At 36.6% G+C, this 14,166-nt stretch overlaps 1 protein-coding gene across 3 annotated transcripts in view; it reads left to right on the top strand.

Annotated features, from left to right (window-relative positions):
- The window catches only part of mpp2b (MAGUK p55 scaffold protein 2b), a 46,391-nt gene that overhangs the window by 19,593 nt on the left and 12,632 nt on the right, over positions 1 to 14,166 (top strand). For all 3 annotated transcript variants that reach the window (XM_056245838.1, XM_056245836.1, XM_056245837.1), the window contains exons 2-5: positions 4,711 to 4,811; positions 5,752 to 5,904; positions 5,989 to 6,144; positions 7,548 to 7,775. In XM_056245838.1, the coding sequence (XP_056101813.1) occupies positions 4,711 to 4,811; positions 5,752 to 5,904; positions 5,989 to 6,144; positions 7,548 to 7,775 (638 nt within the window). The remainder of the gene's footprint in view (positions 1 to 4,710; positions 4,812 to 5,751; positions 5,905 to 5,988; positions 6,145 to 7,547; positions 7,776 to 14,166) is intronic.

Here is a 14,166-nt window from a genome sequence, read left to right as displayed (position 1 = left end):
AATCAAAAGTTATGCGTGCATATAGCCCATTACACTTGGCTCAGTTGCGGTTACAGTTGGCTCAACAACAAAAAATGAACACAACACTTTGTATTTATTTTTTTGAGTTCTGACAACTTTGAATGAAACTAACAAAAACTTAAACATACAAAAACTCTTTTAAATGTAAAAAATAACAGCATTAAACACTAAAAGGTCTTTCCCTTCACTTAAAAAACACATAAAATAACACTTAATGTCAACATTTATGTTTAACACTTACCCAGTCCTATGCAAAGCATCAGACTTGTAACCCGAAGGTTGCCAGTTCAATTCTCAATACCAGCAGGAAAAATGTAGGTGGGGGAGTGAATGAACAGTGCTCTCTTCCACCCTCAATACCCACCACCGAGGTGCCCTTGAGCAACTAAGGTAACCCTGAGTATGGGTTACCATACTTGGCCTTCACGTCACGTCACTTTAACAAGAAATCCACTGCCCATTTACTCAAGTTATCACGACAATTCCATTAAGTCACTAAAACTAAGGTTGGGTTGAAGGGTCAACACTGTATTTATTGATGTAAATACAGAAACCAATTACAGATTTGTTATTACATGCAGGTATTTTTAAATGTAAGTACAATGTTCAATTGTAAGTACAATGTTCAATATTTTTGTATTTGTATTTCTGATGTTGGTTATTATGGTTTTATTGTAATATTTTGCACGCTTTTGGCACCTGCCCAGGGACTGCAGATGGGAATTAGCTTTTAGCTAAATCTGGTACAGTACATATATTGTACATTGTCCCTGTTAAATAAAAAAATAAAAATAAAAAAGTAAAAACATGTATATATGCAATAAGTGCATTGTATTAAATGTTAGTACAGTAGTTTTAGACACTTAATATAAAGTTGGACTGAAATATTTTCACTGTTATTGTAGATATTTAGCTAGTGATCCTTTTTGGAGGGCTGTTGAAAGTGTAAAATGGACTTTTCGCTTATGTCAGGGCCCTAATTTTGTCTTTTAGTATGAGTAAATACATTTTTGGGGGACTTTTAATTGTAAGAGTTTTTTATTTTTATTTTATTTTTTAAGTATAGCCACTGTTATGAGTGAGTGTGTACAGTACCAAATGCACAAACCAATATAAGATCATTAGTAAAAGATAAGACAAAAAGCATTAAAGCTTAAGAAATTTAGCCCAGAAGATTTGAAGAAGATCCATTAAACCCCATGAGAGGTTTGGAAATATGGTTGAGGCATTTTTATTCAAGTAAATGAGAATAAATGTGAGTAATAATTTGGGCTCTAGGGAATGAACCGATTGCATTTACTAGATCACTTGCAGAAATGAGTTGGAGGTTTAAGTGACACACAAACATTTATTTAAAAAAGAAATGTAATAAATCATTAATACAATTATTTATTGGCTGCTATAATAACTATATATATAACTATAAAAATATATATTTATTTTTTTAAATATATATATGTATAAAGCAAATCAAATTGGCAACAATGTCTTTTTTACTGACTATACGTGTTTATGAAGGTATTTAAGAGCAAATACATAAATATTGAGACATCGAATAACATTGAATGGCTGAATTCTTTGTTAAATACATGGCCATCTCTAATTATGAAAACTGTTTGATTGCTTATGCAATATGAAATAGATGAGCTAATTTGCCTTGTGTTTATGAAATGAATTGAATGTTACTGGTGCTGGATCAATATTATTAGGAGAAACAATCAGTCTCAAGTTTGAGCTCCACGTGATAAAATGTCCCTTTAAATGAAAGCAAAAATAGGAATAAAGTAAAAAACAGTGGCCAAATTTGACATTTGAAAGTCATGGGATGATTAATTTAAATAAATTAGTGCAGTATGCCAAATCGTAACCTTATTTGTTTTGTCAGCCGGGCTTCATGCAGTATGAGTGTAAAGGAAGGTTAATAGTTCCAGGAAATGACTGTTGTACTGTGGAAACTAAATACTACAAGCTTTCTCCATTTCTGAAGGAGTGGTGGAATGGAAATGAGTCAGAAGCCAAACGCTTAGCCCTGAGTTGGGAAAATAAACAGCAGTAATGCAGCTCTTACATATAGATAAGCACTGCAGAATTTCAGAGACCTGAATGTAACCAGTGCTGCAGTGCATGTGAGAAAGACATAATGTGACAGTATACAGTGACAGATTCTTGTTGAACATCAAGGCATGTCCTACAGGTACATTTGCAAAAGTTAGTCACGTATACGTTCCGTACACCTCTCCATTAAACATGTTTTAGAATTCTAATCAAGCATAGCTTCTAAGTCTCAGGGCTCAGACTCAATAAATGTGTGTATTTCTTTGGTCTGTCCTTTCAGCTTAAATGTCAGTAAGTCTCGGCAGGATGTCGACATGAAGCTAGTAATGAGCTTGACCCTTCTGCTCAGAGACACACCAGTAGGATGTGTTTCCATAGAGATATACATTACAGAGCTGTGGTATTAATTATAGCAAAGAGGTCTATAAAACCTGGCGAGGGCTCTCCTTTAACATTCACATTAATCTCAGTGGTTGTTGTTTGGCTGGCGAAGGACTCTCTCAGAAGTATGCGACCTAATCATCTTTGCTCACGGAGAACACCATCATCAACAACAACAACAAAAGAATCTAAAAGAGAAATGAGCGGTATAGAGTTTTAGCAAAACTCCTTTAGCTGCTTTGGATTTCTATCTCATTAGAACCCAGATCACAAACTCGGTTCCAAACACTAGTCATTTGCTGTGAAAAAGAAGTACACTTTAGCATACTTTTAAAAAGTGTACTTAGTTGGGAAAGGATATACTTTACAAGAGTATACTCAATGCAAACTGAATGTATTGTTTTCAGACACTTAATTACATGTTAATTGCAATTAAATGAAAATGTATTATAGTTTAGTTTTATATGAAATGCAGTTAGCTGAACTTTAGAGAGCTTCTTTTTTTTTTTTACCCATTACATGTTGGATTCAAGTACATCTTTATATGTAATTTGACATTATTACAAAGTGCACTTAAGTGTGTGTCAATTAACAGTCATGAAAGTGCACTCTCTTTAAGTACACTTAAGTGGCGGTTTATTTCATTAGTATTAAAAAATCTACTTTTAAGATTTTAATTTATACCATGTAGGTAGCCTATATATTATACCAAGGACCCAAATATGATAATCCTCTTGTGAGGAACACCACCCATAAAGACTCATTTATACTGTGTGAGTAAAAAAGCGTGATATTATAAAGACATTAAAAGTTGGCTTTTATACCCCAATTCCAGAAAAGTTGGGACATTTTGTAAAACGCAATAAAATACAGAATCTGTGATTTGTTCATTCTTTTAAACCTCTTGACAAAAATACAAAGATTTTTTTTCAAATGTTTTCACTGACCAAATAATTGTATTTTTGTAAATATAAACAAATTTTTATTTTAATGGCTCCAACACACAAAGTATTTAGGTCTTTCGCCATCTACCATACATAGTATTGTGAAAAGATTGAGGAAATCAAGAGAAATCTCAGTCCATGTAGGGCAAGACAAGAAACAGCATGGCTGACTTGCATATGTGTGAAGGTACCATTGATGTGGAGTATATTGGAATTGTACAACATATACTGACATATATCAAGATGGCATCTTTCCTGGTAAGCAAGACAATGCCAGGCCTCATTCTGCACATGCTACAACTGAGTGGTTTCTAGACACTCCACACTGTAGAAGAAATGTGCTTGACTGGCTTTGCTTGCAGTCCAGGTCTGTTTCTTATTGGAAAAGTATGGTGCAGATCAACCATGAGGGTCTCGTGGATCTCTCTTTTTTTTCTCATTAAAATAAACTCTGTTTGAGGATGAGGAGATTCAGCTTTGATGGTTCTCCGCTGCATTGATCTTCTCTCGTGGCTGTTCCAGTGCTTCTCAAGTATGAAAAGAAACATGTCTTTTTTTTTAGCATCTTAGGTATGTACAAACAAGGACTTCAATGGATAAATAATTATGGCTATTCAAGCAATCTATAAACATTATTTGAGCAAAATGACTCATAGAAGACTATAAATCATCTGCTGTCTCTCTGATCTGCCTTGGAACATGATTTGAGATGCTTTTAATAAGGCTTGTTTAAATAATGAGTTGCCCAGAAAGAACTTTGTCTTTGATCAGTGGGAAATACATGTATTTCCCATTGATGTTTTTCTCATTTTAACAGTGTATAGGGGAGTTCTTCCGAAATAAATATAATTATCTCAATATCATGTTTTATTCATGTATTTTTTGGTTGCTACGTTTTTTGTCTCCAGAAGTGCTTGTCATTTGTGTGCACGCTCCTAAAGTCGGCAAAAAACGAAAGAAAGAAAACTTCTTTTCTTCCCTGTTGTAACATATATCCAAGTGAAACGGCTTCTCAAACAAGATGAAATTTATTAGTGTACTGATAAATCATTTATAATAATAAGTACTTCAATATTCCATAAGAAATCAAGAATTGGCCATTTTTATTTTATGGTGACTTTAAACTGTAGTTTGGGTGTCCCCTCATGCTGTGGTTCAAACTTAATCCAGATTTCTGTACAAACAGGGAGTATTTATCAGCCTGAACCTTAGACACCAATGGGGCAATGGCATAGACTGCCAATGGTTCTAATAAACCAATGAAACCAGTTACGAAATGGCCTGAATCATTTTGTCTTCCTGTCCTCAGCAATGCTGAGTCTTCTGGACACCTTGAGTGACAGCACCAGTTCCACCACAGCCAATGACCTGGACCTCATCTTTCTGAAAGGAATCATGGAGAGTCCAGTGGTGAGCCACCCACTTTCTTAACTTGATGTCCAGTTGTCAACATGAGGCTTTTCTTTAATTAAGAGTTGGGTCTCTGTCTGTAGATAGTTATCATATTTGATCCATTTATCAAAATTGAAAATGTGAGATATAAACAGGCAATTGCGATTTACAAAGTCTGAAGTGTGAAATATAAAGTGAGGATTTTTTTCCCTCAGAATTGGACTTTATAACTCGTATTTGCAAATTTATATACTTATTTTCTCGCAATTCTGAATTTTTTTTGTGTGCAATTTTGACTTCTTTTTTCAAAATTGTGAGATATAAACGTGCAATTCTGATTAAAAAAAATCAGTATTTTTATAACTAGTTTTAAAAAAGACTTTACAACTCGTAATTGCAAGTTTATATCTCACAATTTTGAAAAAAGTTGCAAATGCGATTTATAAAGTCAGAATTGCGGGATATTTTTTCAAAATTGTAAGATATACACTTTTATAAAGTTATAAAGTCAAATTCTGAGGGAAAAAAATACACTTTTATAGTTTATATCTCACAATTTTGAAGAAATATCCCGCAATTCTGACTTTATAATTCGCAATTGTGAGTTTATATCTCAGAGATGTAAACTCGCAATTATGAGAAAAAAAGACAATTATCTTACATTTTTTGGATTCTGTGGTGTGAACAAGCTTCCATAGCTTTGAAAGCCGCTGTCAGCAACATATGGTCAAGTTAGTAGCTTAGCTCCTTTTGGTGCTATACAATGTCTGATGTGTTGTAAAAGTGTTCACAACTGTGGCAGAAAGCATCCATCATGTCTAAATTTGGTCAGTCCAATCGAATCTCACCTTTACAGGTCATTTACCAAAATTCCGTCATCATCTACCCACCCTCATGTTCGGACCTCACATTTTCTTCATATTAAAAAGCACTTTTAATGTTTTGTGTGTGTGTGTAGTCTCGAGAGCACTACGAAGAGCCAAAGCTGGAGGCGGTGAGGGACAATAATTTGGAGTTAGTGCAGGACATCCTGAGAGACCTCACCACCCTCACATCTCACAGTCAGGCGGCACACGAGCTCGTCTGCATCCTCAAAGAGCCTCACTTTCAGGTACAGAGATTCAGTCTAGAGCAAAATCTTCAATTGTGTCCTATAGATTGTGGTTTCTCTCAATACCTGTTTTTTTGTCTACAGTCTTTGCTTGAAACACATGACTCTGTAGCTTCCAAAAGCTACGAGACTCCGCCTCCCAGCCCCTGTGCGTTCATGGACCCTGCGTTCATCAACCAGCCTGTTCCCCCTGATGCTGTCAGGATGGTGGGCATCCGCAAAGTGTCTGGAGAGCACCTGGTGAGACCTGACAATCTGCAGTAACCTCACAAACTGTGTGCTGTTATTTGTTGTGTGTTTCTTTTGGAGCTGTAGGTAATGTGAGCACTGTGCAAATAAAACTGAAACTAAATATTCAAATAAGCGAGACATGACTTTCATAAAACTGAAATGGAGCATTGTAATGTGAGCTGCTCTTTAAAGATGAAGCGTGTCATTTCTTTGCCACGAATAGAACACAAACAAATGTTAAAAACAACGACTGTCTCTAAATAGAGCCCTTTCACATTTCCAGATTTGAAACATGGACTGTAGCACTTTTAGACTTCTGTAGCAGTACATGGACCAGGGTTGTTATTGTTAAAGTAAAACAAATAATGTATATATATATATATATATATAAAAAAAAAAATGTTAATTGAAATAATGCTGAAAAAAAATAAGTTAAATGTTGCATTGGCAAATAACTGAAAAAAGTTAAAGGTGAAGTACTAAACCTACTAACTGGAAATAAATAAAAAATCAACTGAAACTGAACTAATAGTACTGAAACTAAAATAAAAACAAATGAAGATAAATAGTTATATTTAAAAAGAATAAAAACGAATAAAACACAAAATCACATAGCTAACAAAACGAACAAAAACACATAACAAAATTACTAAAAATTAAACAAAAATGATAAAGAAACAAAAAATATAAAAGCAAAATATGAATAAAAAATATAGTGTATATTTATAGGCAATAATTTTAAATATAATTATTATAATTAATATCATTATAATTTATATAATTATTGTATACATTATTATGGATTTCTATTTATAATGTATTATTATAATTTGTAATATAATATAATTAGAATATAATATAATAACATTTTTTGTATTATTATTTGGTCCAACAGCACAAGAAAAAAATACACTATTGCATTTCCAGGACATTCGAGAGATTGATTACGGCATTTAGAAAAGTTTTACATTTGAAATTTATCGTCACTCCCTCATTAGCTCCACCAGAATCAGCCTTGCAGTGTTGACTAGTTGTTTGTAATTAAATGCCAGGGTAAAATAACAAAGTATTGTGTTATAAATTTAAAAAAAAAATGAAAATACTGTATATATAAAAAACACTTGATAGATTTACAGAGTATGCATCATCACAGTCCCTGAAAAGGGTCCAATGGATAGAAGTATATTTAATAAAAATTACACATTTGGAAATTAGCCATAACTTTTTTGGTGAATTATGTTTTTTCTTTCATATATAGCTTTATTTTGCACTCTCACTTTTACTCTAGTGATCGATAAATGTAAATTAATCGAATAAAGTTGAAATTGATATTTAAGAAGCACACAAAAAAAAGTTTTTTAAAAGTAAATAGTGTCACTTTTGTTTGAATCACATCCTGTTTTGTCTGCCAGGGTGTGACGTTTCGGGTGGAGGGCGGAGAGCTGGTGATTGCTCGGATTCTGCACGGGGGCATGATAGATCAGCAGGGCTTGCTGCATGTGGGTGACATCATCAAAGAGGTGAACGGAAAAGAGGTCGGGAGTGACCCGAAGGTTCTTCAGAATATGCTGAAGGAGTCCAACGGGAGCGTGGTCCTCAAAATCCTCCCCAGTTACCAAGAACCCCACACACCTCGACAGGTGGGCAACATTCAGTTATTTCGCAGAATTGTTATCCTTTTTCAAATAGTAATTGTAAATGTATGTAGACAATCCCCTCAATGAAATCACACTAAAAGTGGTCACAGAGACACATTTGAGACATGCTACTGTACTACCAGGTGTAAATGATGTGTCTGCTTGTAATTTATTTAACCACTCTCACCGCTTTTATGTCACAAAATTTTACTGTTCAGGGTCTCTGGAGGTAGCCTGACTACGTCAGACTTTGTACTTCCGCTCAATTTCTGTTCGCTTCTGTACTCAGTCTGAGATAGCGACCTATCTCTCAGTTTTCCTCCGGCCTGAAAACAGCCGGCCAATCAACGAACAGCGGGCTGGCTGAGAGCCGTGACGTAGACGCTAAGCGCCGAGTTTAAGATTTTATTTTAGGTTAGGGAAATCGGAAACGACCGCTGTAAAGGACCATTAAATCTCCCTATCTCTAAAATGGGCCATCACTTTTACCTCCAGCCATAGAGGGGCGGTGTGGTCATGGAATAACTGAAGGTTTTCACTAAAAAGGGACTCTTGCTAAACCTGAGCTAAAATACTCTTTATTTGTTTGTTTTGGTTTAGTAATATTTTCGCTGAATACATAATGGTGATATTGTATTTTTTATTTTGTTTTACAAGAGCATCTGTCACTTAGCTCACATGCTTTTATTTTGAAGTCCGTGAAAAGGAAGTGCAGTGGCGCGCGCGCTGTGTGTATGTTGGCGCACTTTCTATGTGACGCGTCATTCTGATCAAAGCTACCAGAGAAGTGAGACGAGAGTTTTCCAAACTCTGAAATTATAGCTTTAAAAAAGGTTTCTTTCTACCCCCTTAGCTCCTGGCTGATGAAGGGCACAAGGTACCGTGTTAATTTGTCGTATGCTACATTTTGAGAGACTAAAGTGTTGTTTCGTTCTCGTTTGAAGCTGTTAGTGGGTCGTTAGGATATAACGTTAAACTATACAATAGTGTAAATCAGTGATATGTTATGTAATGTGTGCGTGATTGATTGTTACTGTTACATGCTGCAAAACTCTCTATTATTGCTTCGTTTTTCGTATTTGAACGTCTATAGATTGTTTGCAGGAAATTAGGCCTTTATTTGGTCATTTCATATATTTTAGTTTTCTCTCTGAATGGAGATCGTCAGCTGTACAAAATAATTCAGTTAATTTAGTTGTCATTTAGTCCATTTAGCACTCTAATAGGAGATTGTAGTAATTAAAACAATTTATAATGCATATTCAGGTTTTATATAGTAAAATAAAGGCAAGGTTATTACATTAGCCTGCTCACTAAACATTTGAGGTGACACTATTTACTAAAGCCAATTAAATTGCACATCTGCATTCTCATGTGTTTGTTATGGACATGTATAATGATTAGTGAGATGACTAATATTTGTCTGTTTGCTTTCATTTAGCTCTTACGGTGTTTTTGGGAATAAAATTCTTTAAACATCAGTCCCTGAGAGTACCTTGCATCTGTTCAGCCGGGAATGCTACAACCGCAGATATGGAGATATGGGATGCAATTCGCTCTGTTGTGGAGAATATTCCCGGCATTTGCAAACTGAAGCCCGAACAAGAAGAGTGTTTGTTAAACATTTTGAATGGAGGTGATGTTTAAGTTAGAGAGAGAGGTAATTGCGTTATATGATTGGCTTACGGGTGACCAATGATTTTATACTTCAGACAAGCGCATCATGAACAGCATTAATAAAGCCCCAGCCTTACAGATCATTAAATAAAAAAAGTTGTTTTAGGGTTTAGTTACCCTTTAAGGTAAAAATAATAATAATTAATAAAAGTTAACTCTAACTAGCTATTTCAAATTAGTGAACGTTACTAGTATCATCTTACTACTATGCATTTAGATAAAGGAAGCGACAAAAGAAAATAGAATCCATTATATTCATTGAAGCTGTCTACAGTGGATGTGGCGCGGTACGACACGACAAATTCCAGACGATAAATAATGCCCCGTTCTATTTCTGATTTACTCCAAACACTTGCTGGGCGGGGGAAGATTGATGTGTCGGACCGCAATGTAGTTGTTTTTGTGGGGATTTCAAATGAATAGTATTAAAATAGTAGGGTACAACAGGGCTAAAGGCACACCCTAAGAAAAATGCTTTTCACTACTCCTATAGTGTATGATTGCAGAATGTTTTTTTGTATTTTTTGTATTTATGGAGCAAATTTTGTGTAAAAGATGAATCATAAAAGTGGTTTGTTTGTTTGTTCGTTTAAAAAATCATATAAATGTATGAGGTGGTAAGGTGGACCTTTTACTCCAGAGTCCAGACACGGGCAATGAGGCTCGTCAGCATGGGGCAAAAGGCACAAAGTATTGATAGTTATACAAATACTTTAGCTAAAGTAATATGTTTTTCAAAACAATCACTTTAGTAAAGTAAAAAAAAAAAAAAAGTTTTAGTAGGCCTAAACTATTTTTGGTTTATTTAAAAAATAAATTTTTTTTTAAAATTTTGTTCAATAAATATACTGTCATTAAAATATGTTCATTTTAAAAATACAGAAACAAAATTACATAAAAAATTTAAGATTCTGAAAGCACTGAATGAGATCCCATAATAATTTAATAAAGCTTTACTGTGTAGTAACAAATAAATAAATGTTATGAAATGATTAATATCATCTTTTTAAATTTGATGGTTTCAGTATAAATATGGTGATTTTCTCTAAGATGGACACCCAATTTGATCCATTATATTTACTATCTGAATCTAACCATGTCATGTCAACAAATGGAAAAGTCAGCCAGCTGTTTATTATCATGTTAATTATTGTGCCCTTCGCCCCGACAGCAGGAGCGCTTTTTACCCCAAATACCTTACTTTTACATATTCTTACGTTATTGACAAACTGTTGCTTTTTTTTATTACCTTGAATGAAACTGAAAATCGTTAACAAGACATTTGTCTCAAAATATAGACATTCATTTTAGCGATTCTTTTTGCTACATTAATCTACAACATTTTAAAAACATTAAATATAAGATCAAATTAGCGCAGGATCAACTTGCGCTGCTGTCCGCGATCGCGTCAAGGTATGCACAAACTTGTGGTTTAGATCTAGATCTAGTGTTTTAAAAGAAAATATGTGAAAATATATGTCAAATGTGCCTTTTTCCCCTTTAGCCCCATTGTACCCTGTTAGTAAAATAAAAAAACACTCATTTGGGTGCCCCTGTGGATGAGCTGCGCCCCTAGCATTTGGCAATTCCGCCTATGCCGCTGGCAGGCCCTGGGCGTTCCAAATAAATGAACATGAGTGGGGAAAAGTCTCTCTCTTCTTCAGTGTGATCTTTCTCTAGGCACATCCTCCTAGCAGCAACTATAACAGCATGTCAAGTCCAAAATGGGTGAAGGTCTGTAAATAATGGCGCAAATACCAGTAAAGCATTAGTAAACATTTATCTTAAATAAATCTAGACAGTGATCTTTAACACCAAAAGAGGGTTTGTTTGGTGCAAGCTGTTCGTAAAGCTGTTCTAGTCCCTATCCAAATTACATGTGACATAACCACACCCTTTTACCATATTCAAATGAATTTGCCAAAAAAGGAGGTTTGAATGTGTCTGACAGTTCAGTAAGCTTGAAAGCTCGACAGACAATTGACTATTTGAGCAGTCAGTCATTATTATCTGTTGTAAGGTCAATTGGATCACCCGGGTGGCTGTTAATACCAGATGTAACGGGGCCGGAATGCTCTGGAACTCGCATGCTGACACAAACATGCAAACACACATGTAACTAACATCTACTGTAATAACCTTGGTTCAACATTCCTCTAAATTGACATCTTTGAGTTCAAACTTTGGTCAGCCCTGCCAGGTTTGAGCACCTGTCTCCACTCCAGAGCATGCTGGGAGATTAGTGCATTATGCCAAAGCCCTCCCTGTTTTTGACACTGCGCCAACCCCACAGATTGAGATGAGACACAGACAATCTTCAAGTCTGCCCTTATTCACTTTCAGCGGTTCTTACCCACTTTCTGCATGTCAGAGATCTTCATCTTTGCTGCTTATTAAATGACAATTAAATGAGTGAAGTTCTGTTTGTCTGCCCATATGGTGCCATATTCACAGCGTCCCATCTGTGCCTGTCTTCATTTGATCCCAAAATAAACGAACAGCTTCCTGTGCCTGCTGCTAATATGGGACTGGACATCACAGTGTGTTATGTTACTAATGTGATTCACGCTTACATGGCGGGAATATTCATGTTTTTAGGTGTTTGTGATGGCAGATGGTATTGTTGGCATGTGTCGTGTTGTTGTGTTGTGTGTGGAGTATGCTTGTTGTTGACTGTTTGAATGATGCAATCCAGGCATATTTTCCGTGACATTGAGGTTCCAGCACCTAATAGCAACATTCCACTGGTCTGCAGGTAACTACAGTTGCCATGACAACGGGTTTTTGGCTCTTACACTAACATTCGACTTAAAGGGATGGTTCGACCAAAATTTTGAATCCTGTCATCATTTACTCACCTTCATTTGATAAATGCTTTAAAATGCATTTTGTGAATATAAAGGTGTTCACTTTTAATGTTTTTGACATTTTGTAGTTTTCCTAAGTGTGCTTAAAGGGATACTCCACTTTTTTTGGAAATAGGCTCATTTTACAACTCCCCCAGAGTTAAACTGTTGAGTTTTACCGTTTTTGAATCCATTCAGGCGATCTCCGGTTCTGGCAGTACCACTTTTAGCATAGCTTAGCATACATCATTGAAGTGGACAAGAAGTCCATTAGCATTTCTTAAAAAACTTTACTGCCGTACCATGAGAGCAGCAGGCGTAATGATATGACGCAGCGCCTGAAAATAGGCTACCTTCCGTCAACACAAAGGAACTATTTTCAGGCGCTGCGTCATATCATTACGCCTGCTGCTCTCATGGTACGGCAGTAAAGTTTCTTGATTATTACGCAGGAATGAGAGTATAGTTCCTAGCCATATCAGCCTAGAAAAGCGCAACTTTACATTTTCCGTCGGTCTTAGTGCACGATGTAACTACAGAAGAGTCAAGTTTTAAATAGGAAAAATATCGAAACACTTTGGTCATTTTTTTATGAGAAATGCTAATGGTCTTGTCCACTTCAATGATGTATGCTAAGCTATGCTAAAAGTGGTACCGCCAGAACCGGAGATCGGCTGAATGGATTCAAAAACGGTAAAACTCAACAGTTTAACTCTGGGGGAGTTGTAAAATGAGCCTATTTCCAAAAAAAAGTGGAGTATCCCTTTAATTGAATTAAACACATGATTTCCATTACACGAGAGTAGATGTTAAAACTTCATGCTGATTTGTACTCGGCTTTCGCCAAGATAAGCAAAACTAAGACGTAGCTTTACAGTAAACTATGCTTCTCCATCCATTTACGCTTCTTTCCATAAGGTAGTGTGACTCCCCTTCTGTCCGGCGTTAACGGCAGCAGTGTACTTGGCGCGTTAGCGCACGCGACGGCTGCAACTACAGGACCAGCACGACAACCGTCTGGATTGAACCGAGTAGGGGACATCTCTAGGGTCTTCAAGTGGGCACCTTCCGTCCTCAGTGTTTCGTCGACTAGCCCACGACACCTCAAGAGGGCTCGACAGTGACTCTGGCGTCCCAGAGTCACCCCCCTCCGTCCCCCACTCAACTCAGCCCAGCTTACTGACCTCTACATCCCTCCTGCTGCTGAGACCTAACCACAATCTCACAATCTCTCCGCAACCCGACCATACGCGCCAACCCGTTTGACTAAGGCTGTCGAGCCCCACTGGTGCGTTAATATGCAGTTTCAGTGGACAACGGTTCCGTATGGCATACCACCTACCGCAAAACACAATATCTGCCCAACCACCCGTCATTCACGCAATATCCACAGGAACGTATACAAACAAACCAACAGACTCTTCAAGTTTTAAAGAACTCTACGAAACCGTAGCGTGGCGGCCTGTACACAGCCAGCTAGAATCTTTCCGTCTCAACCACAGCCAGTTGCTGCTCCTTTCTGCTGCTTCAGATAAGTTCTTTACTGTGCGACGCAACTCTTGGCCACTGAATCCGACGTCTCTGAGGAACCGGGTTGTAGAGTGTGCCACAAAACCTCGACAACCCACTTCCACTGGATAAACCTGGACTCTCCATCCTCGCTGTTCTGCTTCAGTGGCCAGATGAGCATACCGCAGTTTCTTCCTCTCATATGCCTCATCTACCGCATCCTCCCATGGCACTGTTAACTCTATCAGTTGAACAATGCGTGCTGATCCAGACCACAAAACAATATCTGGTCGTAGGTTAGTGGTGGCAATCTCAGGTGGAAAAATAAGCCGTTGGTCAAGATCAGCCAGCATCTTCCAGTC

This window comes from Rhinichthys klamathensis, unplaced genomic scaffold (assembly GCF_029890125.1).
Source record: "Rhinichthys klamathensis goyatoka isolate OS25496 unplaced genomic scaffold, OSU_Roscu_1.1 h1tg000035l_1, whole genome shotgun sequence".
NCBI classification, from domain to species: domain Eukaryota; kingdom Metazoa; phylum Chordata; class Actinopteri; order Cypriniformes; family Leuciscidae; genus Rhinichthys; species Rhinichthys klamathensis.
Note: the sequence above shows the minus strand (reverse complement) of the source record. Positions and strands in the feature narration are given on the sequence as shown.